Source organism: Dromiciops gliroides, chromosome 1, assembly GCF_019393635.1.
Source record: "Dromiciops gliroides isolate mDroGli1 chromosome 1, mDroGli1.pri, whole genome shotgun sequence".
In the NCBI taxonomy this organism is placed as follows: Eukaryota; Metazoa; Chordata; class Mammalia; order Microbiotheria; family Microbiotheriidae; genus Dromiciops; species Dromiciops gliroides.
Window position 1 is genome coordinate 617,950,395 of NC_057861.1, and position 26,172 is coordinate 617,976,566.

Genomic DNA, 26,172 nt, shown 5'->3' on the forward strand with positions numbered 1-26,172 from the left:
TGATGCCTTGGCACAAAACCCTGCTTACCTTACCCTAGTTACAGACTGAACATTTCAGAGCCATGACTTTTTAAAGTGTGTCTGTATACATTTGTGTCTGTATATAAAAACACAAAAAAACAGGCAGACAGGAGAACAAATAAAGCCCAAGGTCACACAGCTGAGATGGCAATACAGGCCTTCTGACTTCTGTTGATTTTTTTACACCACCATGCTTCAGAAAAAATGTCAGAAAAATTAATCAAAAGACACGAGTGACACAGAAACTAAACGTTTATTCTAGATCTGAGTAGTGTATATGGTTTAGCATAGAAGGAATTTCTTACAGATAAATCTCCAGGAGAACATCCACAGGGAGAAAAACTACCCAAGTCAATGTTTGCATAAATGCTCATGTAAACAAGCTATTTCTATAAAGTTTCACTGAGTTTTCCATTTGGGGAGGGGGGCGGGGCAATGAGAGTTAAGTGACTTGCCCAGGGTCACACAGCTAGTAAGTGTCAAGTGTCTGAGGCTGGATTTGAACTCAGGTCCTCCTGAATCCAGGGCCTGTGCTTTATCCACTGTGCTACCTAGCTGCCCCCGGAGTTTTCCATTTAAAAAATAATGAAAATAAGTTAAGGGCTTTATAGAATTCAGAGATAGTCAACCTCTGGGGGATCAGTTCCTCAATTATAACATGGGGGCAGAGATAGACTAGATTATACCTAAGGAATCTAGCAGATCTATCATTCTATGGTTCTAGTCTTCTATGGTTCCAGTAGATTCAGTTCCTCAAGATCAGTGATTTCATTGATGATGGTGGTGGTGGTGGTAATTATATCACCTATGCAGATCTTAACCCCTTGACATCTTGGTAGAGGGTTTTCTTGAATTGATATAGGAAAACATACCCAGTGGATGACATTCTAATGTTGGGTATCTCCAACTTTAACCAGCTTAATTCATAGAGAACAGATATACAGTCCCCATCATAGTCCTGGTCCAAAGCCTTCCTAACTTGGTGCAACACCCTAGTCACCTTGCCTTAGTTATGGACCGAACATTATAGAATCATAAACTATTAAACTATGTATGTATACGTTTGTGTCAGTGTATAAATACACGCATGAGAGACAGACAGAAGGAAAGACAGAGCCCAAGGCAGCATCTACTAGAATTTATGCTTCTCTGATATGATTTTCAAGAGCACAGGGTCCCCTCTCCATTATAAGGAGACACTGGAGGCCAACCAGTTGAGATTAGTGCTGTGATAGTAAGCTCCTACTCTAAGTTAGGTAGCAGGGCCAGATGTTTGGTTGGGGTACTCCATTACCAAGCTGGAATCCCTTCATAGGATTCATAGTGCAATGAGGATGGTGAAGAGACTGGAAAATGTGTCATACAAGGAAGAGTTCAAGGAACAGAGAGGGTTTACTCTGGAGAAGACTTAAAGACAATATGATTGCTGTCTTTACTGTCTGGAGGGTTGTCTTGTAGAAGAAGAATTATACTCGTTTTGTTTGGCACCAGAGGACAGAATTAAGATGAACAGGTAGACGTTACTGGGAAGCAGATTTTTGCTTTAATATAAGGAAAGACTTCCTAACAATGAGAGTGTTGTTGTATAAGGAAAGTAATAATATCTAGCTATTATTATACATTTATATCACACTTTGAAGTTTGCAAAGTATCTTACAAATAGTATCTCATTTCATCCTCATAACAACCCTGGAAGGTAGTTACTATTATTATCCCCATCCATTAGGTGAGGAAACTAAGACACAAGTTAAATAACTTTCCCAGGGTCACTCAGCTAGGAAGAACCCAGGTCTTCCTGACTCCGGGTCCAACACTCTCTATCCACAGGACATATATAATAATATCACTTTACAAAGTAATTTGTATATTTATTTAAATGGAAGTTACTAGTTCTATTTTTTACTGTCTTCCAGCTATGAACTCAGGGTCTCCTGACTCCAGGTCCAGCATTTTACCTGGTGTACCACCTAGCTCCCTCTAGTTTTCCTCTCAATGGAATTTTTAAAATCATTAGAGATTTTGGAGAGGATTCTATTACTTTATCTCTTCAATTTAACTCAACAAATAATTATTAAACCCCTAATATGTGTGTGGGGTAAGTGGTAGGGAGACAAAGACAAAAACAAAACACTTCCTGCCCTCAGAGAGTTAACATTCTACTGGGACAGGGCAGAGAAGCAGGAAACAACGTATACACAATAAGTGTAATACAAAGTAATTAGGGAAGGAAGTGACTTCTTTCTAACTAACTACGGATTAAAACTAACTACTAGGGGGTAGAGGAGATCAGGGAAGGCTTCTTAGAGGAGATAACCCCTGAAATGAGACCCCCAAAATGGCAAGGGTTCTGAAAGATGAAGATGAGAAGGAAGAACATCACAAGCATGGGGGACAGCACATGTGAATGTATGGAAGTGGGAAATGGAATAATTTCGAAGCCAGTTTGACTAATATGTAGAGTATTTGATGGGAGGCAATATGAAATTATCTTGGAAAAGTAGCAGTAGCCAGATTGTGGAAGGCCTCTGGTGCAAGACTGAAAGTGAGAGTATTTAGGGTACAAATAGAGGGGATTTTCTTGCCAAGGAAAAGGAATACCTGTCCCTTAGAGAGTGGAAAATACAAGGAAAATGAAGATATAGTCATCTTGAAGTATACAACAAGAAGGGTATGAGAGTCCCCAAAAGATATTTTACGTTTTCTGAGTAAAATAGGAAGCAGACACATTTGCTGAGAGTTGGGCTAGGGATGACACTGGAATGTATGAGTTAAAATTGGAAGGTTTAAAACACCCGCTATGGGGAATGAAAATGAAAAGATTAGCAGGCAGCAATGAAGATCCAATCAAGATCAGATATCAATTTATAGTTGACCCAGTCATGATGACTATGCTTTCCTTCGTCAGTACTTAGCAGTTCAGAAGTACAAGTGGAAAAGGTTAATGGTGGGCATTAGCCAGGGTTGGGTATTGGCAGAGCGTGGGTGGTTGAAAGATAAGAAGAAAAAGAAGGTAAAAGGTATAAGGGGCTAAAATTCTAGCTAGACCATCTAAAATCTAATGAGTGGTTGCCAATAAATTATAAGCTTTAGCAAGAATATTTAAGTGTTTAAGTATTTATTAAAGAGCATTGGGATCAGAGAGAAAGGTAAACATCTAACTATTTCTACTACATTTTTTTTTTGGTGAGGCAATTGGGGTTAAGTGACTTGCCCAGGGTCACACAGCTAGTAAGTGTCTGAGGTCGGATTTGAACTCAGGTTGTTCTAAATCCAGGGTCGGTGCTTTATCCACTGTGCCACCTAGCTGCCCCAACTATTTCTAAGAGACCCTATCATCTGACCCACCATGGCGAGGTCAGAAACCAAAAAGGGCCAGAACTCCTCTGCCAGCGTCTGCTTCCTACTTCATGTCCTCCTCCCAGAAATGGGAGGCTCCTCAAGTTGATTGGCAGGTAACCTTGATAGACAGTACCCACGAGCAAATGTCACTTCCTAACACCAAAGAAAAGCTGCATGGCCTTGCCCTCAGAGGCCTTCTCCAGACATTGTGATGTTTGTGGCAAAGTTATAAAAAATTCTCTCTAATTATAACTCTATTATTTTTCAATGTCTTCAATCAAAATCTCTAAGGTTTCAATTCTACAATTACTGAAAAACTCAAGTGTTTTTATAGTTTCATAAACCACAGAACAAGTATAAAACCTGCTACTCTACAGGCAATTGAAGAATAACAATTTATACCATGATATATCAAGTCAAAACTGAATCAAAATTATGTAACTGGTACTTTTTCATAACAAATCAAAAGTGCAGTACAGGGCTTAGCCTACAGTTCATCACATTGGTTTAAAAAACAAAAATCCATGCCTAAACTATTAAAAGGGCTGTTCTCTTCCTCCTCAATATGACTTATTTTTAAAGCAACCTAAGGATTTAAAACATCAGTCCCCTATGACAGAAATAGTCATACCGATCAAGAATTAAAATGACAAAGTTTAGAGTGATAAGAATGAATACAAACAACCATGGAAAGGACAGAACATTTGTGTTGGATATTTAACATGAAAAGATTCAAGCAAGTTCTGAAGTTTTTCAAATAAAAAGGTGTCCTATCCCATGGTTTAGGGATATATGTTGCATTTTCTCCACCACAAATGTAAGGGGGTAAAGAGGTTTTTAAAATATTGCCAATATTAAGTTCTTTGGTACCTACTATTAATTGGAAAACAGCAACATTTACAGATGTATAGTAGATCAATTCTCAAACACTAGTTATGATCCAGCTCAGGTTGTTGTGGTTCTTTTATCTGAGAAATAGCTTTTCAGAAGAAATACCTGCCCTATGCTAACAACAAGAAGAATGATGGCTTCTCCAACAGACCAATAGGCCACTCTGGTATTTAGATCCTCTGCCCAGCTGCGTCCTTGAGCTTCTCTTAGTCGGAAATGAGCCTGGTAGTTGGTGACAGACTTCAAAGCTTCATGAATTGAAACACAAGAAGCTTCCATCTGTGTAAGAGCACTGATTCTCACTGGGAAACAGTGATGGATCTTCTCCAACTTGAAAATCAAAGTACACAGTTTTGTGTGTGAAAGTAGAGAACTCATTGCTGAAACAAAATTTGTATGTTCCATTTCTGGATGCAGTGAAGGTAAAACTATCATACTGTTTCTTCATTTCTCTGTATAACACCATACCATCAGGATCTTCCAACCAGCAATCTACAACATAATGACCACCAGTAGTCACCTGGAACTTGAGGGTGTACTTGTTGCCCTGGGTGATGTCCTCGTAGAAGCACTGCTTACTTCTACATTTCTGTGAAATATGTACCCTTCCATGGCAAAAGAAGTGGAGTCTTGAACTATGATGATGATTGTCATTTTTATTCAGCTTAAGTTTGTCAGCTGGATTCTCTTCTTTAACTGTTTGAATTGCTGGATTTAATCCAGTTGATTCAATCAGTTTTATCTGCTAAATCCATTATCTTAACACATTCTTCCCTTTGTTTCTTCTAGGAGGTATAGTTGAAATGGTTAATTATAGGTTAAAAAGATGAGTGAGTCCAAAGCAAGGACAATGGACCATAGGGACAGGAAGGACTGGAATAACTGGAGGTCACAGTGAGGATGAAGACTCTTTAGAGAGAGTGAGGCAGAGGAAGAGATAGGAGGATAGGAGGCTATGATCAAAGAATTGAACTTCTTCAGAGTTCAGAATCATGGAGGTGATACATTATGGGTGATCGTGAGATCTGAAGTGTTATATAATCCCTGTGAATGACTGAGGTGAAGTGAAAATGTGTCTAATGAAAATGAGGAGGCTGATGAACTAGAAGGACACTGTTCCAAAGTATATCATAATGTACACTGAATACCTAAGTAAAAAGGCAGGTATTGGGGCAGCCAGGTGGCGCAGTGGATAGAGCACCGGCCCTGGAGTCAGGAGTACCTGAGTTCAAATCCAGCCTCAGACACTTAACACTTACTAGCTGTGTGATCCTGGGCAAGTCACTTAACCCCAATTGCCTCACTTAAAAAAACAAACAAACAGACAAACAAAACAAAACAAAAAAAGGCAGGTATTGGGTAGAAAAGACAATTATGAGCCAAGTGCTGAACTCCTTGGGAAAGGAGAGAGAATGACTTGCTAGATTATATTATATTAGAATGGCTGCTAAATTATACCAACAAGGATTTAGATCAATCAATCAACAAGCATTTATTAAGCACCTATGATATGCAATGCTCCAGGGAGGCATGGGGGTGAAATTCTCGACTCTCAAGGAGATTACAGTCTATCAGGGAAGACAATATGTACACATATAAGTCTATATAGAATAAATAGCAGTTAATACAACATAGAGAGAAAGGACACTGGTATTTGGGAGGAGTTATGAAAAGCTTCATTGGTGCATGAATTGTGTCTTGATAGACATGAGGTAAAGAGGGAATGCCTCCCAGGCATGGAAAATGGCCAATACAAAAACATAGAGAAAGGAGATGAAGAGCCATGTATGAAGAATAGTAAGAAGATCAGTTTGGCTAGACTATAAATTTCAGAGAGGTGAGTAAGTCTCTACTGAGTCTGGAAAGATGGGTTAGGACTAGGTTATGAAGGAAGAATTTCTAATTTATTCTAGAGGCAATAGGTAACTCATAGCTTGTTGTTGTTTGTCCTTCTTTCTGGAAGAGCACCATGACATTGGGGTGATGTCATGACTTGCAGTGAATAGGATTTAAGCGAGGGAGGGTTTTGCAAGGTCACCAACCTCACTCTCTCCTCCAGAGTCATCTGTGTCCAGTGGCTAGATAGATAGATAGATAGATAGATAGATAGATAGATAGATAGATAGATAGATAGATAGAGATATATGAGGATGACTGGGGATGACTCCAGATGTTTAAGTCAATTGGGGTTAAGTGACTTGCCCAGGGTCACATAGCCAGTAAGTGTCTGAGGTCAGATTTGAACTCAGGCACTCCCAACTTCAGGGCCAGTGCTCTATCCACTGTGCCACCTAGTTGCTCCAACTCATAGCTTATTGATTTGGAGAGTGACATAATTAGATAAGCAATTAAAGAAAATCACTTTGACAGCTGTGTGGAGGATGGACTGGGATGCATTTGTGAGAGGGAGATACATGAGGCATAGAGACCAATTTGGAAGATATCACAGTAGCCTAGGTAAAAGTTGATGAGTGTCTGGACCAAGATGGTGGCTACTTGAGTAGAGAGAAGAGGTGAGATGCAAGAGATGGTGTGGTGATATAAAGGACAAGATTTTTCAGCTGATTATACATATGTAAGGTGAGAGATGCTGAGAAGTCAAAGATAATACCAAGGTTATGAACCTGGGAGACTAGAAAATGATGGTCCCTTTGATTATGAGAGTTTGGAAGAGGGGTGGGTTGGGGAGAATATAAATTCTGATTTGACTACATTGAGTTTGAGATGTTTCCAGGACACCCAGTTTTAACATCCAACCATTAGGCAATTGTGATATGGAAATGAAGGTCAAGGGAGATACTAGTTGTGGAAATAGAGATCTGTGAGTGATTTACCTGCAGATGATAATTAAACATAATGGGAGATGTTGAAAAGACAGACAGACAGACACAGAAACAGAGAGACATACAGAGAGAGACAGACACAGAGACACACACACAGAGACAGAGAGGGAGAGAGGGACAGAGAAAGACAGAGAGACAAAGAATGCAGATAGAGAAGAGAAAAGGGACTAGTACAGAGCTTTGGGGAATACCAATAAATGTGGATCAGTTGATATTGACAGCTGAAATGAATCTCAAAGGAGAAGAGGTTGTTAAATGATGTTGGCAGCAGAAGGATGTAGATGTGGCAGTGAGAAGTAAAGAGTACACTAATTCTTCCAACTGGTCCAATGAGTCAGGGGGGAACAATCAACACTGGAGAGTGGCCAGAGATGCAGTCTTCTAAAGAAATGCAGGTTTCCATAAATGTAAGAAGATGGAAAGTATGAAAAGAAGACATGTAGGATGAAAGGAATTTGTTAGTGATGGAGCAGGGGTTCCGGAGAGCAGAAAAGGAAAGGGAATGGGAAGAGTAGAGTTAAACTAAATCAGGATGAGAGTATGGGGAGAGGAAGCAGACAAATATGGTTTCACTTGAAGGCAAAGATTGATAGAAGGAGCAATTTGATTCAATCCAACAACTATTAAATTAAATTTTAAAACCTGTTACGTGTAAGTCTTGGCAGGCCAAGTTCTTCCTTCATGCTTGAGTAATGTTAAAAAACCCTAGAATAAGATTTCCAGGGTGCTGGGTGGATCCCTTGTGGGGGATATATTGGGGAACATAAACAAGAGTTGCAAAGAATTAGAAGGGTTGTGATCTCCATTGATGGAGGAGGACTCACATCTGTGAGATTCCCAGATCATTAAATCATTGAAGTACATACAAGGCTTGTTAAATATTAGCTGATGGGGATACAAAGAAATACAGCTCTTGCTTTCAAAGAACTTCCAATCCAAGAGCAATTTGGAACTATGCCCAAAAGGCTTTAAAACTGTGCATACCCTTTGACCCAGCAGTACCACTATTAGGTCTATATCCCAAGGAGATCATAAAAAAGGGAAAAGGACTCACATGTACAAAAATATTTATAGCTGCTCTTTTTGTGGTGGCAAAGAATTGGAAATTGAGGGGATGTCCATCAATTGGGGTATGGCTAAACAAGTTGTGATATATGAATAATGGAATATATTATTGTGCTGTAAGGAATGATAAGCGAGTGGATTTCAGAAAAACCTGCAAAGATTTACATAAATTGATGCTGAATGAAATGAGCAGGACCAGGAGACATTGTACATAGTATCAACAGCATTGTGTGATCAACTGTGATAGACTTGGCTCTTCTCAGCAATACGATGATCTAAGATAATTCCAAAGGACTCATGATGAAAAATGCTCTCCACATCCTGAAAGAAAAAAAGAGAGCTGTGGAATCAGGATGCAGGTTGAACCATAATGTTTCTACACAGTTTTTCTCTTAAAGCAACCTAAGATTGCATTTGCTTTATTTGCGACTGCCATGTCACATCATGACTCCTCTTAAGGATGCTAGAACCCCAAAATCCATTGCAGACAAATTTCTATCAACTTACATTTCCAGCCCCTCACCACCCTACCCATGTGAAGTTGATTTTTAAAAAAATCTTAGTGTAGGATTTTACATTAAGCTCTATCAAATGTCATCTTACCCATTGAGATCTTTTGGGGATGCAGACTAGTATTCTGTGTATAAGCTATACTCCCAGCTTTGTGGCATCTGCATATTTGACAAGTATGCTATGTATACTTTCTTCCAAGTCATTGATAATAATGATAAACAATGAAGATCTAATGACAAATCCCTGGGACTCTCCAGTAGAAACATTCCTCTAAGGTAATATTAACCCATTAATGATTACTATTTAGGTCCTGTCATTCAACCACCTTTTCCAAATCCACTTACCTGTACTGTTATCTAGCCCGCATCTCTCTGCCTTGGCCACTTGAACAAAAATGGTAACATGGACATTTCAAAAAACAAGACAGAATCTTGACCATATCTCTCATGTAATCCTTAGTGACTTAATGGACACACCTTAGTATCTTAAAATATTAAAAGGTGTATCAAGCAAAAGATATTTTGTGGTTCCAGAGGGCAGAAGCAGAAATTCCAAGGACATAGAAGTGAGCTAAATATAAGAGAACATTTTCCAGCCCTTAGAGGAACAACAAAGGAAGGGGTTGTCTTATAGGAAAGGCCTGCTGCTGGGGGTTCTTATGAAAATGCTTGAGACCATCTGTTAGGGATATGGGGAAAGTGAGAAAAGATCCAAGGAGGTACAGGTACTAAAGATAAACCTACATCACAATTTTGTCTTGGGTCTGACCTTGGTGATGCTGGTGCAAAGAGCTTCACAAGAATGTATAACGGGAGAACTCTGCACAATCTCCATTTCTTCTCCCTGTTCACAAAATGCTTGCTTTGGTCAGGTGCATAATTCCAATGCTTCACAGAATCATAGAGTTAGAGTTGGAAGAGCACTGTGCCTGGCACATAGTAGGCACTTAAAAATGTTTATTGACTTACTGATGTAGAGACCTTCCAAACCAATATTATCAAACTCAAACAGAAAAGGGATCCCTGCCACAACATACTGACTTAGAAAAACACAAATGAGCATTATCTGTGTGTTATTATATTTTTATTTATTTTGTTAAACATTTCCCAGTTAGATTTTTTGTTTGATTTTTTTTTGTTGTTGTTTGTTTTTTGCGGGGCAATGGGGGTTAAGTGACTTGCCCAGGGTCACACAACTAGTAAGTGTTAAGTGTCTGAGGCCGGATTTGAACTCAGGTACTCCTGAATCCAGAGCTGGTGCTTTATCCACTGCGCCACCTAGCCACGCCCCCCCCAGTTAGATTTTAATCTGGCTTAGTTGGCACTCAAAAGTTGTGTGGGGCAGCCTATGGGCACAAGTTTCATACCTCTGGTTTAGCCTGACTCCTTAATTTTATAGATAAGGAAACTGAGGCTCAGAGAGTCACTTAAGTGACTTGTGCTGAATGGATGAGACAGATTTGGTAGAAAGTCCTCTGACTCCAGAACTAGCACACTTTCCATAACAACATACTGGCTTCTCTATATTCTGTTGCTTCTTTTGAGTTTTCACAAAACACTACCGGAGCAGGAATTTTTTAAAAAAGCAATACTTTACAAAGTAGATTTCAATTGTGAAGGGATGGACAAATAGAGCTTGGTGTAGATCCAGTGAAGAGAGTGTTAAGTGGAAATAACCTGGTAACTATCTTTCACTAAACATACTCTTTTTTTGCAGGGCAATGAGGGTTAAGTGACTTGCCCAAGGTTACACAGATAGTAAGTGTCAAGTGTCTCAGGTCAGATTTGAACTCAGGTCCTCCTGAATCCAGGGCTAGTGTTTTATCCACTGTGCTACCTAGCTGCCCCTAAACATACTCTTAAAAGATCATAATTACTCTGCTGTGTCTTATAGCCATTGCTGATGAAACTTGGTGTGGAAGCCTATGGAACAACAAATTCCAAAAGGATTTTATTTCAAAAGAAAAAGATGTTTTTACTTAAGTGGGGATGACCACACACACACACACACACACACACACACACACACACACACACATGTGTTTAGGAAAGTAATCTAAACTATCCAGGCCTTTCTCTTCACTTTAATTTTTTTTTCCATTTTCAGGTGGTTTATAGCTATCCCTGGGAAGTATGAAATTGAATGCAGGCTTTTCCCTCCTTATAAATGACAAGAATGGTGTTTCTTGTGGTGTAGTATATAAGGATTCTCCAGGTGGTCTGGGACTGGTCTCAGAGATAAAACATTAATATCTATAATGTGACAATCTCCACACTTTTATTTCTGGCTTGAATAGATAATGCCCTTATGATACTTAGTGAAAAATCGACATCACCATTTCCTTGCTTTTCATCCAAGCACCATCAGCCTTGACTTGGGGGCTGCAGTCAGTGGGAACAAGTAGGAAAAAATGGTCCACGTGATCTGGGGCATGGCTCTCCTATCCCTTCTGCCCCAGACAGATGTCTCATCATCTCTTTGCCCTACCCATTTCTTTCTATGTCTTCAATCTTACATCCCTACACACACACACACACACAATTTGCTTGCCTGCTTCCTCTTCATCAACCCATCCATCACTACCTTCAAGACCAGGTTCAAGACTGATTTTCTTCAAAAACCCTTCTTTAACTGAATTCATTCTTGTTTGGTATTCCACAGGACTAATGCATGGTCTATGCTTTATTGTTTGCCATTGGTTTATATTCCCTCGGGTTATAGCTTGAAGTTCTTGTCTCTGAGCTCCTGGATGATGGGGGCCCAATCTTCTGCTTTGTGGTTCTTCTTATGCTCCCTTCTTTATGCCCCAAAGTGCTCAGCACCGGGCTATGAATAAAGTGGGATGTTTAATAAATAACCTCTTCCTCAATGTAGTAAGATATACCTTGCTGACTGACCAATCCAATTGAAAGCATTCTTTCATTGGAACCAAGGTTCCTTTGCTGATGGTGATTGTTTTATTGGAAGAGAACATTGCTTTGAAAGCCTTCTGAAATCTGTTGTATTTTCTAAACTGACTCTTTCACGTCAAATAAACTACAAAAACCATAATTCTTTATATTGAAGAAAAACTAAAATGCTTACTGCCATGAATGAGCCTTTTATTGAATCACCTGCCAAAACACTGTAATTTTCAGAGAGGTGACTTACATGGTAAATGCTTGTAAAGTGCTCTGAGATCATTGGATGAAAGACTCTCTAGGTAGATAAAGTGTTATTATCATTGGAGTAAATATTATATATGGTCCTAGCACCTTCTTGACTCGTGAGACCGAGTTTCTATAAATCCATAGAGCCAGAATCACAGAATCTAAAGGATTAGAAGAAATCTTGGACCTTCCCAGTGCTTAGCACAGTTCCTGGAACATAGTAGGAGTTTTAATAAGTACTATTGACTGACTGACCTAGTCCAACTCATATCTGAACACAAATCTTCTTTAAAATGTGGCCAGAAATATTCACTGAGCCTTTAGTTTTTTTCAAATTTATTTTTTGTTACATTTTAAGTTCCAAACTCTTTCCTTCCCTCCCTCCCTGCACTAGAGGAGGCCACCATTTGACAGATATCAATAAATAGATATACATATTAAATATATACATACATATGTGTGTACATGCATTACATATATAATATATACACATACATATTTGTGTGTATATATGTGCATATGTATGTATGTGTACACACATATCTATTTGGGGGGGGTAGTAAAGCCATACTATGCATATTTCTGTTTATCAGTTCTTTCGCTCAAGGTAGATAGCATCTTCCTTCATATGTCCTTTGTAGTTGATTTGAATATTTGAAATGCTCAGAATAGCTTAGTCGTTCAAATTTATTCTTCTAACACTATTGCTATTACTGTATCCAACATGATCTTAGTTCTGCTTATTTCACTCTTCAATATTTCATGCAAGTCTTTCTGTGCTTTTCTAAAATCAGCCTGTTCATGATTTCTTTTTCTTTCTTTCTTTCTTTCTTTCTTTCTTTCTTTCTTTCTTTCTTTCTTTCTTTCTTTCTTTCTTTCTTTCTTTCGGAAAGGCATTTGGGGTGAAGTGACTTGCCCTGGGTCACACAGATAGTAAGTATCAGGAGTTTGAGGCTGGATTTGAACTCAGGTCCTCCTGACTCCAGGGCCAGAACTGTATTCATTCTGCTGCCTAGCTGCCACCAGCTCATGATTTTTTAGAGCATCATTGGACCTTCGTTAAAGGCCTCTAGCAAGGAGGGCATCATTAACACCCCAAAGTAGCCCATTCTACTTTTGGATAATCTAATTATTAGGAATATTTTTCCTGACATCAAGCCTAAATTTGTCCTTTTGCTACTTTCACTCATTGCTCCTAGTCCCGCACCTTTTGGGACTAAGCAGAATAAGTCTGTTCTCTCTTGTAGATGACAACCCTTCAAATCTTTCAAACCCAGTTATGATGCCCCCCCTCTAAATCTTCTTTTCCAAAGCCATAAAACTTAATAGTTAGATATTTTCAGCTAAAGATACACAGTTATATGATAGGCCAGAAGATATAGCCAGAAGCCCTAAGAAGGTATCTAGTCCTGCCTACTACCCTGAGCTTCCAAGGAAGTCTGTAGCTAAGACAGAAAACTATCTATTTTATGTTTCCCTTGAGAGCCTATTTTAATTTCTAACATGACTTCATTGTTCTAGTAATAATAGTATTTTAGAATTGGAAGGATTGAAAAGACCATCTCTAGTAAAAGTGCCCCACTGTACAGAGGAGAAAACTGAGGGTTAGAAAGGTGAGATCGGAGCAGCTAGGTGGCGCAGTGGATAGAGCACTGGCCCTGGATTCAGGAGGACCTGAGGTCAAATCTGGCCTCAGACACTTAACACTTACTAGCTATGTGACCCTGGGCAGGTCACTTAACCCCAATTGCCTCACCAAAAAAACAAAAACAAAAAACAAACAAACAAACAAATAAATAAATAAATAAAAAGAAAAGGTGAGGTCACTTTCCTGGGATAAGAAGCAAGATCAGAAACAAAGTCTCCTGACTCCTCATCCATTGTTCTTTCCATTGTGCCCCTGACTGTAACAAAGAAGGATGCACAAACCCCTTTGCCAACTTCCCTTTTTCCTTTCCCTTTTCCCTTATCTTTGCTTCCTATCATGTCCTTTGGTGCTTACATTACCCCCTCCTTTTTTAAAATTAAATTTTCTTTTCCCAGTTAATGAAAAGCCACCTTCTTTTCTTCTCACCTCCCTTACCTCACTCTTCCACATTTGAGGATAAAAGAAAAACAAGACTTCTATTATAAACATGCATATTCAAAAATAACTGCTATAAATAGTTTTGCATATATGGGTCCTTTTCCTCTTTCTCTGATCTCTTTGGGGGTATAAACCTAGTAGTGTCATTGCTGAGTCAAAGAGTATGCACAGTTTAATAACTTTTGGAGCCTGGTTTCAAATTGCTTTCCAGAATGACTAGATCAGTTCACTGTTCCAAAAGAGAATTGATGTACCTGTTTTCCTATAGTCCCACCAGCATTTATCATCTCTCTTTTTTGTCAGCTTTGCCAGTCTGAAAGGTGGGAGGTGAAAACTCAAAGTTGTGCATTGCTTTAATTATTTGTGATTTAGGGCTTTTCCCCCCATATGGCTATTGATAGTTTGGGTTTCTTCTTCTGAAAAATACCTGTTCACATCCTTTGAGTACTTATCAATGGAGTGATGGTTCTAATTCTTTTAAATTTAAATTAGTTCCCTGAGGGGGCAGCTAGGTGGTACAGTGGATAAAGCACTGGCCTTGGATTCAGGAGTACCTGAGTTCAAATCCAGCCTCAGACACTTGACACATGCTAGCTGTGTGACCCTGGGCAAGTCACTTAACCCTCACTGCCCCATCAAAAAATAGTTCCCTGTAACAGCTAGGTGATACAGTGAATATAGTGCTGGGCCTGAAGTCAGGAAGACTCATGTTCCTTAGTTCAAATCTGGCTTTAGACTTAACTAGCTGTGAGACCCTGAGTAAGTTACTTAACCCTGTTTGCCTCAGTTCCTTATCTGTAAATGAGCTGGAGAAGGAAATGGCAAACCACTCCAGTACTGTTACCAAAAAACAAACAAACAAAAAACCCCAAATGAGATCACAGAATCAAACATGAGTGAAATGACTCAACAACCATAAATTTTAGAAATGAAACCTTTATCAGAAAAACTTGCTACAAAGATTTTTTTCCCATTTACCCAATTCTCTTCTAATTTTAGCTACATCAGGAGGCAGCTAGGTGGTGTAGTGGATAGAGCACTGGCTCTGGAGTCAGGAGTACCTGAGTTCAAATCCGGCCTCAGACACTTGACACTTACTAGCTGTGTGACCCTGGGCAAGTCACTTAACCCCAATTGCCTCACTAAAAAAAAACAACAAAAAAAAATAGATAATTTCTTCCTTCCTCATGATATCACCCTTTATTTCTAACTCATGTATCCATCTGGAGTTTATTTTGGTATATGGTGTGAAATGTTAATTAATATCTAGTTTCTGCCAGATTGCTTTCCAGTTTTTCCAACAGTTTTTGTCAAGTAGCAAGACCTAACTCCAATAGCTGAGACTTTTGTGTTTATCATTCATTGCCTTTTTAGAAAACAAGAATTCCAATAAATCCTTCAACATTCTGAGAAGAGAATAACAGAATTTGGGCAAACTTATGACTTGCTAGGTATACATAAGAAATTTCTATGAATTAGGGAGATGGACATTTAGGTAATAGTACTATCCTCTGTAGCCTGTTTTATCTTAGAATCAATTTTTAGGGTACATGAGATATCTTTTTCTAATCCATATTTAAGGAAGAGTTTGTTTATTTCAAGAAATGCCTCCCAGGTGTTTTTTCCCTCCTAGTTTCCTGTGCATATTGAAGTATCTGGCTTATTAAGAAGCAGAGTAAACTCAGGTCTAATCGATCAATAAACATTGACAATGCTAGCACAAATTTCTTCTGCAAATGGATGCTTATTGTGTGTGAGGAGCTAGAAACTTTATGGAATATAGGGAAGAATAAATCATACATGATGTGGTAGAAGCAATGATCACCCCCATGCAAGCTAGGCTAGTTTTTCCTTAGGTAGCCTGAATATGTCACTGTCTCAGGGGGCTGTCATTGCCCTCTTCACCCTTGCTCCTCCCAACCAGAAAAAGAGAGGTTAAAAAAACAAAAACAAAATTCCCCAGACCGCATTGTCTCTATCTCCGGGTCCAGTGGAGCCAGAACTTTCTGTTAGTCTGCTCCTCTCCCTCCCTTCCTCTCTTTAGAGGGGACTTTGAAGGGAACCACTTAGCCTCAGGGGAAGCCAGGCAATCAGCCAGGGAGCCACATCAGGTGACTACAGCCAAGAGAAATGAAAGAAAGACTCAAGACTTAAGGGAGAAACAGAAAGAATACTGCATGTTTTGTTCTAATTCTTTCCTTGGGATTTTGCTATGAAAGATATAGGACAAAATAGCTCATAAAAAAGTTCTTCCCACCCCAGGGGTCTCTTTGACCACAAAATCAGTAGTGAGGTCCTAACTTATATATTCTGTGAAATATAAAACTCTTTCTGAGCCTTCCCCACCTTAGCAGACTGGATGGTATTTATAGTCATACTGAAACAAAAAGGAACAAACTCTTTATCAAAATAAATCAGGTTTAACAATCAAAACCTCACACACAAGGAAAGATCTGTGTAACAGGAAAAAAAAACTTTCTCTGTAGGGGGAGGAAAGGGAAAAGAGAAAGAGAGAAGATGGCTGTGTAACTAATGCGGGAGAGGATTCTACTATTGCTCACTAGTACTTCACTGAGTTCTACTCTCTAGTAGCTGATGCCCTACCAAGCTATATCACACAATGTCTCTCCCCAAATAGTCTTTCCTCTCTGTTCCATCTGCCTCTCAGGGTCCCAAACTTAGTGCCACCACAAGATCTCATTCCCTCTTGTGACAGAGGACAAATTCCCCCAGGGATTTATCTTAATCCTTGGAAGCTTCTAAGAGGGGTTACACTTAAAAAGTATTGAAACTATCTAAGATGCTTTATTGATTCAATGGGCTAAGGCTTGGATTACTGATGTAGCTTCTCAGAAACCTAAGTACAAAATAAAATTGTTGAGGAATGGGGAGCTTCTCCCTCAAACTTGAGCTATGTGCCAGTAACACAGAGGGAGGGGAACTGGGCTCAACTGAATCACTGCTGGATCCTTGCTGAACATCCTTTCCATGTTATGATTTAGTGAACCTCCTTTTCTTTACTGCTACATAGATTACTGTTCTACAAGTGTTTCATTTTGTTCCAATCCTGAAACTGACTGGCTTGAGTCAGGCCTGTCCTATAACACATGGTCTCTGGTTGTGTTCCAAAAGTTTGTTTGTAGCCCATAAAAAAGATAGTCATCAGTAACAGTCATAAATAGTTCCTAGGCTAGCCTACAAAAGTCTTTTTAGTGCTAAATGTAGCTAAAATAGTGTATATATGTATATATATATATATAAAAGAATAGGAAACAACACTGGTAAAGCACTGATCAAACAGCAAAGCAGTCAAATCAATTAAGAAATAAATACAAGTGCTAAGGAAAATCAGATTTAATTAGAGGAGCATGAGGAGATAAAAGGAAATCTTTCTGAAGATGTAATAATACATTAGAAGAGGACTGGCTCTGAAACCACAGGATCTGAATTCAGATCCTGTCTTTGATGCTTCTATCTATGTGTCCTTGGGGAAGTCACTTAAGCCCTCCCTCTCAATTTCCTCATCTGTAAAATGAGAGAATTGGACTAGATGGGCTCTATAATTGTTTCCAGCTCTAGATGCATGATCCTCTGATCCTCAGGAACAGTAATCTTTCATCTTTGTCTTGTAGCCTGCATGTCTAGGATAGTGTTAGGCCTCCAATAGGCTCTTTAAAAAAAATTCTCAATTACATATGAACAAAAATTTTCAATGTTTCCCTTTTAAAATTTTGAATTCTAAATTCCCTCTCTCCCCTTTCCCTCCCTGAAAAGGCATGCAATTTGATATAAATCATAACATGTACGGTCATGTAAAACATTTTCATAAAAGCTATATTGCAAAAGAAAATGTGGACCAAAAGACAAAGAAACAAACAAACCCAACAAAACAACCCAACCCAAGAATAATAAAGAAAATGGAAAAGAAGAGTTAATGAATATATGTTGCATGTTTGTAGGGAAAAAAAAACAAAACGGTTTCCCAAAGGTAGATTTAGCTTAGATTTGAGTGGGGAAGAGCTGTTCATTTATATATTTCCCAAAGACAACTATCAGGGGAGTATCACTGGCTTTAAACAGCTTGGTTGCTGCCTATACTATCAAGAAGATGTGTTGGGTATTTACAAGTCAAGGGATACCTGTATAGTTTTTAATGAATGCATATTACTATGATCAGCAGCAACAACAAACATGTGCCAGATAATAATGATAGCTAGAATTTATGTAGTTCTTTAAAGTTTGCAAAGTGCTTTATATTAGTTATCTCATTTGATCCTCATATGTGTGAGGTAGGTGCCATTATTATCCTCATTTTACAGATAAGGAAACTTAGGCTCAGAGAGGTTAAGTGATTTGCTCAGGGTCACACAGGGCCTGGAGCAAAATTTGAATTCAGAGCTTCCTTTCTCCAAATCCAATGCTCTATCCAATGTGCCACCAAGCTGACTAATAGATACAGTTGGGGTAACAAGAATTGTAAAATATGAATCCTGATAGAAAATCATAAACTAGAATGTTATAGATTAGTAGTAGAACTGACAATTCTACCTCCTCCCCTCTCAGTAGCTACACACTCTCTCTTGGTTCTGAGGGTATCTTTTCCCCAAAACATGAATGAACAAAGGTCATGGTTGCTACATCTTAGCCTTTGAAAATGAACTTCTAAATACATAGACATAGATATAGACACAGAGATAGACACAGACATAGACATATACACATGCACATGCATATGCATATACATATACATAATGTATGTATGTATGGGCACAATGGATAGAGTGCTGGGTCTGGAATAAGGAAGACTCATCTTCCTGACTTCAAATCTGGACTCAGACACTGTATCCCTGAGCAAGTCGTTTAACCCTGTTTACTTCAGTTTCCTTACGTGTAAAATGAGCTGGATAAGGAAATGCAAGCATTCCAGTATCTCTGCCAAGAAAATCCCCAAATGGGGTCATGAAGAGTCAGACACAACTGAAAACAACTGAACAACATAGAAAGATAGATAGACAGACAGACAGATGATAGATAGATGGATATAGTTTCTTTCTTATTTATAATAATAAGACAGTGTACATAGTTTTCAATGTGCTTTTATAAAAATTATCTGATTTGATGCTCACAGGAGAATAATAGAACTAGAGTTGAAAGGGACTTTAGAAATCAACCCTGCAGGGGGCAGGTAGGTGGCACAGTGGATAAGCCTCTGACCTTGGATTCAGGAGGACCTGAGTTCAAATCTGACCTCAGACACTTGACATTTGCTAGTTGTGTGACCCTGGGCAAATCACTTAACCCCCCATTGCCCTGCCAAAAAAAATTTTAAAGAAAAAAAAAGAAATCAAACCTGCAGGGCAGGTGATATTTGCATCATTTCTCAGATGAGGAAAGTAAAGCTCAAAGAAGATCATGGGATTATAGACTTAGAGCTGGAAGGGGCCTTAGAGTTCATCTAGTCCAAACCTATTATTTTATGACTGATGAAACTGAGGTCCAGAAGGCTCCATCGGTAGGGAGTAAAGTTCAGATTTGAACCCATGTTCTCAGACTTTCCCCCATTGTACCACATGGTCACATATCTAAAGTTATGTGTTTAGTAACTGGTAGAAAAAGGACTCAAACCAAAATTTTCTGTTTCCTGGTCCACAATTCTCTTCAGTAGAGTACATTGTCTTCATCATTTAATTGTTTTTATTTCCAGTCATGAATTCCCTTCTGGGACACCCTCCTAAGTCAGACTTCTTATGAGTTTAGAAGACCACTGGGGCACACAGAGCAGGTGAAGGAGTGTGACTGTCCAATCTTGGGAAGATGAGAACCATAGGATGCTTTTTTACATCTAAGGGCTAAAAGCTTCCATTGGATTATGCATAGGACTTGCAGTCACGAAATGTTCATAAGAAAATCATGATTCCTATTGGGATGATAGTGCTACAAGAAAAGAAACCCAGAGTAGGGTTGAGATTAAAAGAAGCTTCCTGTTTCTGGAGAGGGTGACACCATCCTCTGAAGTCCATCACCTAGACTCCTCGACTCTTCCCTCTCCCTTGCTGGTCATATCCAATTTGTTGCCAAAGTCTTGACAATTCTACCTTGGCAGTATTTCTTTTTTTTATTTTTATTTATTTTATTTTTAATATATGAATAAAAACAATGCATTTCCATAACACAGCATAATAAAAAGACAATTACACATGAAATCTGTGCATTATTTTTTGCATTTCTCTCCTCTTTAATCATAAATCCATCCCCCTACTTCAGCCGTTCTTCGCTTCTCACTTGGACTATTATAATACAGTCTCCTGGTTTTCACTCTCTGATCCATCCCACACATATCTGCTAAATAAAATATGGCACAGGTCTATCTGGGTCACTCCCTGACTCAAATATTCTTTAGTGGATCTCCATTGCCTCAAAGATAAAATAAAAAATTCTTCAGTCTGGCAATAATGCCCTCCACAATATGGTGCCTACCACTGTTTGTATCCTGGTTTTATACTACTCCTTTCCACAAAATCTACATCCCAGTCAAAATGGATCACTTAGCTGTTCTCTGAACTCAACATTCCATCTCTTATCTCTGCAATCACACAGGCAGCTAGCTCCCCATGTTTGGAATGTGTTCCTTCCTTATCCTTGTCTCTCAGAATCATTGTTTCCCCTTAAAATAAGCTCAGGTGCCAAGATGGTGAACCATCTCTGATCCCACAGTTGTTAGTTTTTGTTTCTTTTCTCAACTTCCCTTACATTGTTCTTAATTGTGTACAAGCTAGATCTCTCCCTCTCCCCCAGCAGAATGTAAACTCCTTCATGGGTAGGGACTCTTTTGTTGGGTCTTTGTATTCCCATGGATTATCACTGGGCTTTGACTAGTAGGTATTTTTAAAATACCTGCTGTTATTGAAACAGACTAAACAATAACTTATTATGACTTTAACATCAATGTGGGCCCACACCTAGGCTCCATTGTGTACCCCTCAAAGAATGATAGGAACACCAATAGTGAGCAAAAAACAGCTGAACACATATACACTGACACACATAAATAGAAACCAAGTAATGTCAAGAAAGTGCTGACCACCAATTAGAAAATACTGCCCCAGGAATGAATAAGCTAACATACCAGAACTGAAGCACAATGCAAGTGATCCCAAGAGACATTCTCAAAGGATCCATGGTGCATTTAAGAATTAAGTAAGAATTCTCACTATCAAAAAGTCAAAAGACCATATAAAAGAATGTGGATGAAGACAGTAAAAAATCATGAGCACTTCAGCTAGAATTGGAAGATGTTAAAACAGACTGGCAGGAAATTAAGAAGAAAGTGGTCAATGTAAGGAATATTGAAAACATGGACGGAAATCAACTGACTAAAATAGCAACAGACTTAACTACATGGGAAATGGAATTATAGTCAAAGCAGATCAACTGAAGGAAATACAGGCATGGAAAATCACTTAATTATCCTAAGATTTGGAAAACATACAGAATCAATTGACAGGCTTGGAGGATAGATAGGTCAGGATGTAGCTGAGATCCCTAAAAATGGGGGAGGGAAACCCAGAAGAATCTAAACTGGATGATACATTAACCAAAAGTATACATATGTATGTATCTAATACAATATATAAATATGTATGGATATGTATATGTGTATACATATGTTTGTGTAAATGGAAAAAAAAACCAAGAGAATCTCAAGAAGATTTTGAAAGTGACCACAGAACGCAAAAGTTTATTTGCAGTCTGTGCAAAGAAACAATCTATTGGGCACTTTGCTACCCAATAAATTGATTCTATTCTATAAATATTGTGTTTTACATAAGATTTTAGTCCTTATTTGTCTATATTTGTTGATGGTTTTTCCATTTATAATAAAAACTTGAAAATAAAAGAATAGTAATGTACCTTATACTAATTCCTTTCATTTCTATAGTGCTTTTCAGTTACAAAGTTCTCTCCAACATATTGCTTCACTTTATTTCAACAACAACTCTGTGAAAGTAATAAAGAATAATGACTTATCCATTTGGAATTATACTAAGAAACTGACAATTTTGGCTGGAACTTTGGTCCTCTGAGTCCTAGGCCAGTACCTCATTGGCCAAGTGCACATTGCCTCCACTACACGGGGATATTTTGCAGGTTTTGTCAAAATGTACCAAGTGCACACCAGTCCAGATAAATATTTCCCATTTGCCATGTTGGAGGATTCTCCATAGGGAAATGAATGGAATTAGCATTCCTTTATCTTTTGGGCATCATAAACTGTTACTCATGCCTAATGATTAGATGAATGGCTAATGTCCCAGTGAATGGTATTGGAGTTGATATTAATATATCAACATAATACCTGAGATATTAGTAGAGGTCATCAATCAAATTGATTCACTGGAAACAAGAGAACCAAGTTGGGGCAATAATGAGAGCCAGCTGATAGATTCAACCTCTAGGGTTACCTCAACTTTTGGCAAAAGTTTTTTGACATTTTTTCAGATTTATCCCTCACAAAAAACACACTGTTGAGGAGCACTATCTGGAGAACCATGGCATCATCTGTAGTAAGAAAATTAAGCCATACATAACTAAAACTGGGTTACTTTTTTACATGCAGTAAGCTTGGTTTGAGTTTGGTGGAGGGAAAGCACAAAATATCTTATGAGTTTAGGTTTCGAGACTTTGTTACTGGATAGCCTAGTGTAATAGAAAAGGAAATAACCCATGTAAATTCACTAAAAGAAATACAGCCATGGAAAATCGCTTAATTATCCCAAGAAATGGAAATATACAGAATAAACTGACAGACCTGGAGGATAGATTGTAGGAAATCCATAAAAATTTAGGAAAAAAGCCCTAAAAGAATATAAACTGAGTAACATTGAGTCAGAAGATTAGATTCAAGCCTTGACTCTGATTACTACTCTGTGTGATTTAGATAAGACATTTAACCTGTACAAACCTCTATTTTTCATCTATAAATAAAGGGAAATCATAACACATTTCAGGATTGTTGTGAGAAAAGCACTTTGTAAGTCTCAGACTACTATAAAAATGAGAACGATTCTTTCCTCCTACGTACTTGCCTCTAGATGGGAATGCTGCCTCCTGAAAGCAAAAAGTACCCTGACGTTATGAAGGCTATAGTCAACCTCAGCGGTATTTCCCTTTAGAACAACTGTCTCCCAACTTTGTTGTTGTTGTTCTTTGTTCAGTCTTTTCAGTTGTGTCCTACTCTTCGTCGACTGCATCCACTTCCATTTGAACTGTCTTAGGAATATTCTGAAGATCACCCAGAAAGATAAGGTACCTGACACTGACTCCTTCTCCCCAACCCCCCTTCCAAGCTAAACTTGCCAAGCTATTCAAACTCTACTGTAGAGAGTGAAACTCTGATGGGCTGGTCATGTTGTTGCGAATGCCAAATGTACATTTGCCTAAAAGATTATTTTACAGAGAACTCACACAAGGCAGGCACTCACATGGTGATCAGAAGAAATGATACAAGGACACTCTCAAGGTTTCTCTGAAGAACTTTGGAATAGATTGTGTGCCATGGGAGACACTGTTTTGTCAGGACCACCTCGCATGTCATGCCCACATCAAAGCAAGCGCCCGTGCTCTATTAGTGAAGCAGAATTTCAGTAGCTCAAAAGAACATGAGATGATCAAATTTAGAGACATTTCCACTCCAATTGTTCATGTAGATGGGGGGTAGCCTAGGTGGCCACAGTGGATAAAATACCAGCCCTGGATTCAGGAGGACCTGAGTTCAAATCCAGCCTCAGACACTTGACACTTACTATCTCTGTGACCCTGGGCAAGTCACTTAACCCTCATTGCCTCACAAAAAAAACAAAACAAATGTTCATGTGGACTATTTGTGCCCCAACCTGTGGTAGAATCTTCTGAGTTCATATTGGTCTGAAAAAATCAGTCAGAAACACTGCGCCTTGACTCCAACAATAGCGATGTCCATTTTGGGGCCTCTTCAAGAATGAAGGACAAAAACCCAACCCAACCTCTTCATGATCCCCATTTGGGGTTTTCTTGCGAAGATACTGGAGTGATTTGTTGTCATTTCCTTTTCCAGCTCATCTTATAGACTGAGAGAAACTGAGGAAAATAGGCTTAATAATTTGTCCAGGGTCCCCTAGCTCCATCCACTGCACCACCTAGCTGACTAATAAAGGAAGAAACGTGAGCCCTGGAGGGGACATAGTCCGTAGCACCCATAGCTACCCAAGAGGCATAGGCCCAACTTATTCAGTCATTTTTCCATTACTGTCTGATTCTTCATGATCCCGTTTGGGTCTTCTTGGCAAAAATTCTGGAATGTTTTCCATTTCCTTCTCTAGCTCTGTTCACAAATGAGGAAACTGAAGCAAACAGGGTTAAGTGACTTGTCCAGGTCACATAGCTGTCAGTGTTTGAAGCCAGATTTAAACTCAGGAAAATGAGTCTCCTGACTTCAGACCCAGCACTCTATCCACTGTTCCACCTAGCTGCCCTAGGCCCATTTTACCCATCTCCCAGGTAGGCCTCTACAAAATTCATCTTCCTTTCCCACCAGGATTGGAAAGAAGGAATTTTGAGTAGACAGGCTGATTTATAGTCCCTAGGCTTCATAGAGCTGGAAGGGAGAGGCACTGTGGTTTAATGGACAGAGAAACTATCCTTGGAAGCCATGATATGGTTAACTTTAAACGGTGGAAAAACCTGTTTGCTGGTAAAGAGAGGGTCTGAACGTGGCACTAAAGAGGAAGGAGTATGCCATTGCTTCCTCCTAGGCTTGTGTGGCAGTGGAGTCTGAGAGAACAAGCACCCCATTTTGACTAAAGTGCCAAGAGATGCAATTGGTGTCTTCAGTAAGAAAACTAGGCTTTAATAAGCACTGGAAGATGGGGAAGAAACTGAGAAGAAGAGATCTAGAAGGAAGTTAATAACCATATCAATAGAGAAGAGTTACAAAGGGGCATAATGGAAAGGGAGGGCAAGGAAGATAGGGTTTTAGAGTTGACTGTGAGGAGAGCTAGGACTCCCCACCCAGTTCTCCTTAGGGTTTTCGCTTGGTCTTGAGGCACTAGAGATTGAGATTTTAACCATCCCATTCAATCCGGGGGCTTGCTTGTGGTCTTGGCAGCACGTGCATTACTGGGCCCAGGCTCCCAGTTTATCTTGGGCCCGGAGCCAGCAGAAGAACCTGCCTAGCAACACAGAAAGCTGTTCATGCTCTGTACTTCTCCTCTGCAGTGCTAGTGGGAGAGCCACAAACACTTTCGTCACTGATCCTGGGGCTGATCCCAGGTGTCCTATCTGCTGAAGATCCAGGTGGCATGTTGGGGGCATTCACCCTCATGGGAAGAAGACAGATGTGAAAGTCCCCCATGGGACTTTGTGGGGAAGGGAGGAAGAAGAGGACATGGGAAAGCATGAGGGGGAAGCACTCTACCCTATGTGGGTATCTGGACAAAGCCCCAGAGGGCCCCCAGGTTAGTTCCAGCTCTGCACATGTATATTTCTATTTCTCAAATCCATAGCAGATACTGTTGTGATTAATAAGATGCAAACTCATTAGAGGTTACTACTGAATTCATGGAAGCTTTTTATCCTCATGTATTATCTCAGTCAATGGACAGTACTGGGTTGTATTATCATTCTTTGGCACCCATACTCTAAAAGCTTGGAAGCAATGTATTTCCCCACATGCTTCTCCATCAAGGAGAGGTTGAGAATGAGAACAAGAGTTGAAAAATCTCTCTCTGAAGGCCTCCTAGGTTATTATCCCTCCAGCCTGGGTCTCCTCCTGATGTGGGTTACCCTTAGTGAAGTCTCTGGTGCTCATGCAGATAAGAACAATCTGTATTGTCTTGTGCTACTAACAGAGGAACAGAGAGGCATCTGCTATGGTGACTGCAAGATTCTGCTGGTGAACTCTAGTAACCCCATCTCTGTTTTGTGATTACTGCCCTGGGTGCCCTGGCTCCAAGTCCAGCTCTGTAAGGAGAGGAGGAGCGGGAGGGACATGCTTTCCAGGCAGGTTCATTCCTGCTGGATCAGGGGGGGCCCTGGGATAACTAGGAGCCTTGGCCCTAGTGGATTCAATGATACCCAGACCATAGGCAAAGCCCCAGATAGAATGGGATGATAATGTCCTGAGGTCTAGTGTCTCAAGATCAAGAGGAATTCTAAGGAGAGCTGGGTAGCAGCTGAAGAAAATCATCTATCTCAGCTTAAAGCAAGGGAAGAAACCTTCGCCAACAAA

At 39.4% G+C, this 26,172-nt stretch overlaps 1 protein-coding gene across 1 annotated transcript; it reads right to left on the bottom strand.

Annotated features, from left to right (window-relative positions):
- Positions 1-4,305: 4,305 nt before the first annotated feature.
- LOC122752790 (transmembrane emp24 domain-containing protein 7-like) lies at positions 4,306-25,256 on the bottom strand. Its single transcript, XM_043999704.1, is given in 5 exon segments — positions 4,306-4,546; positions 4,548-4,840; positions 10,529-10,594; positions 22,007-22,124; positions 25,063-25,256. Coding segments are annotated over 5 exon segments (912 nt in total).
- Positions 25,257-26,172: the final 916 nt, after the last annotated feature.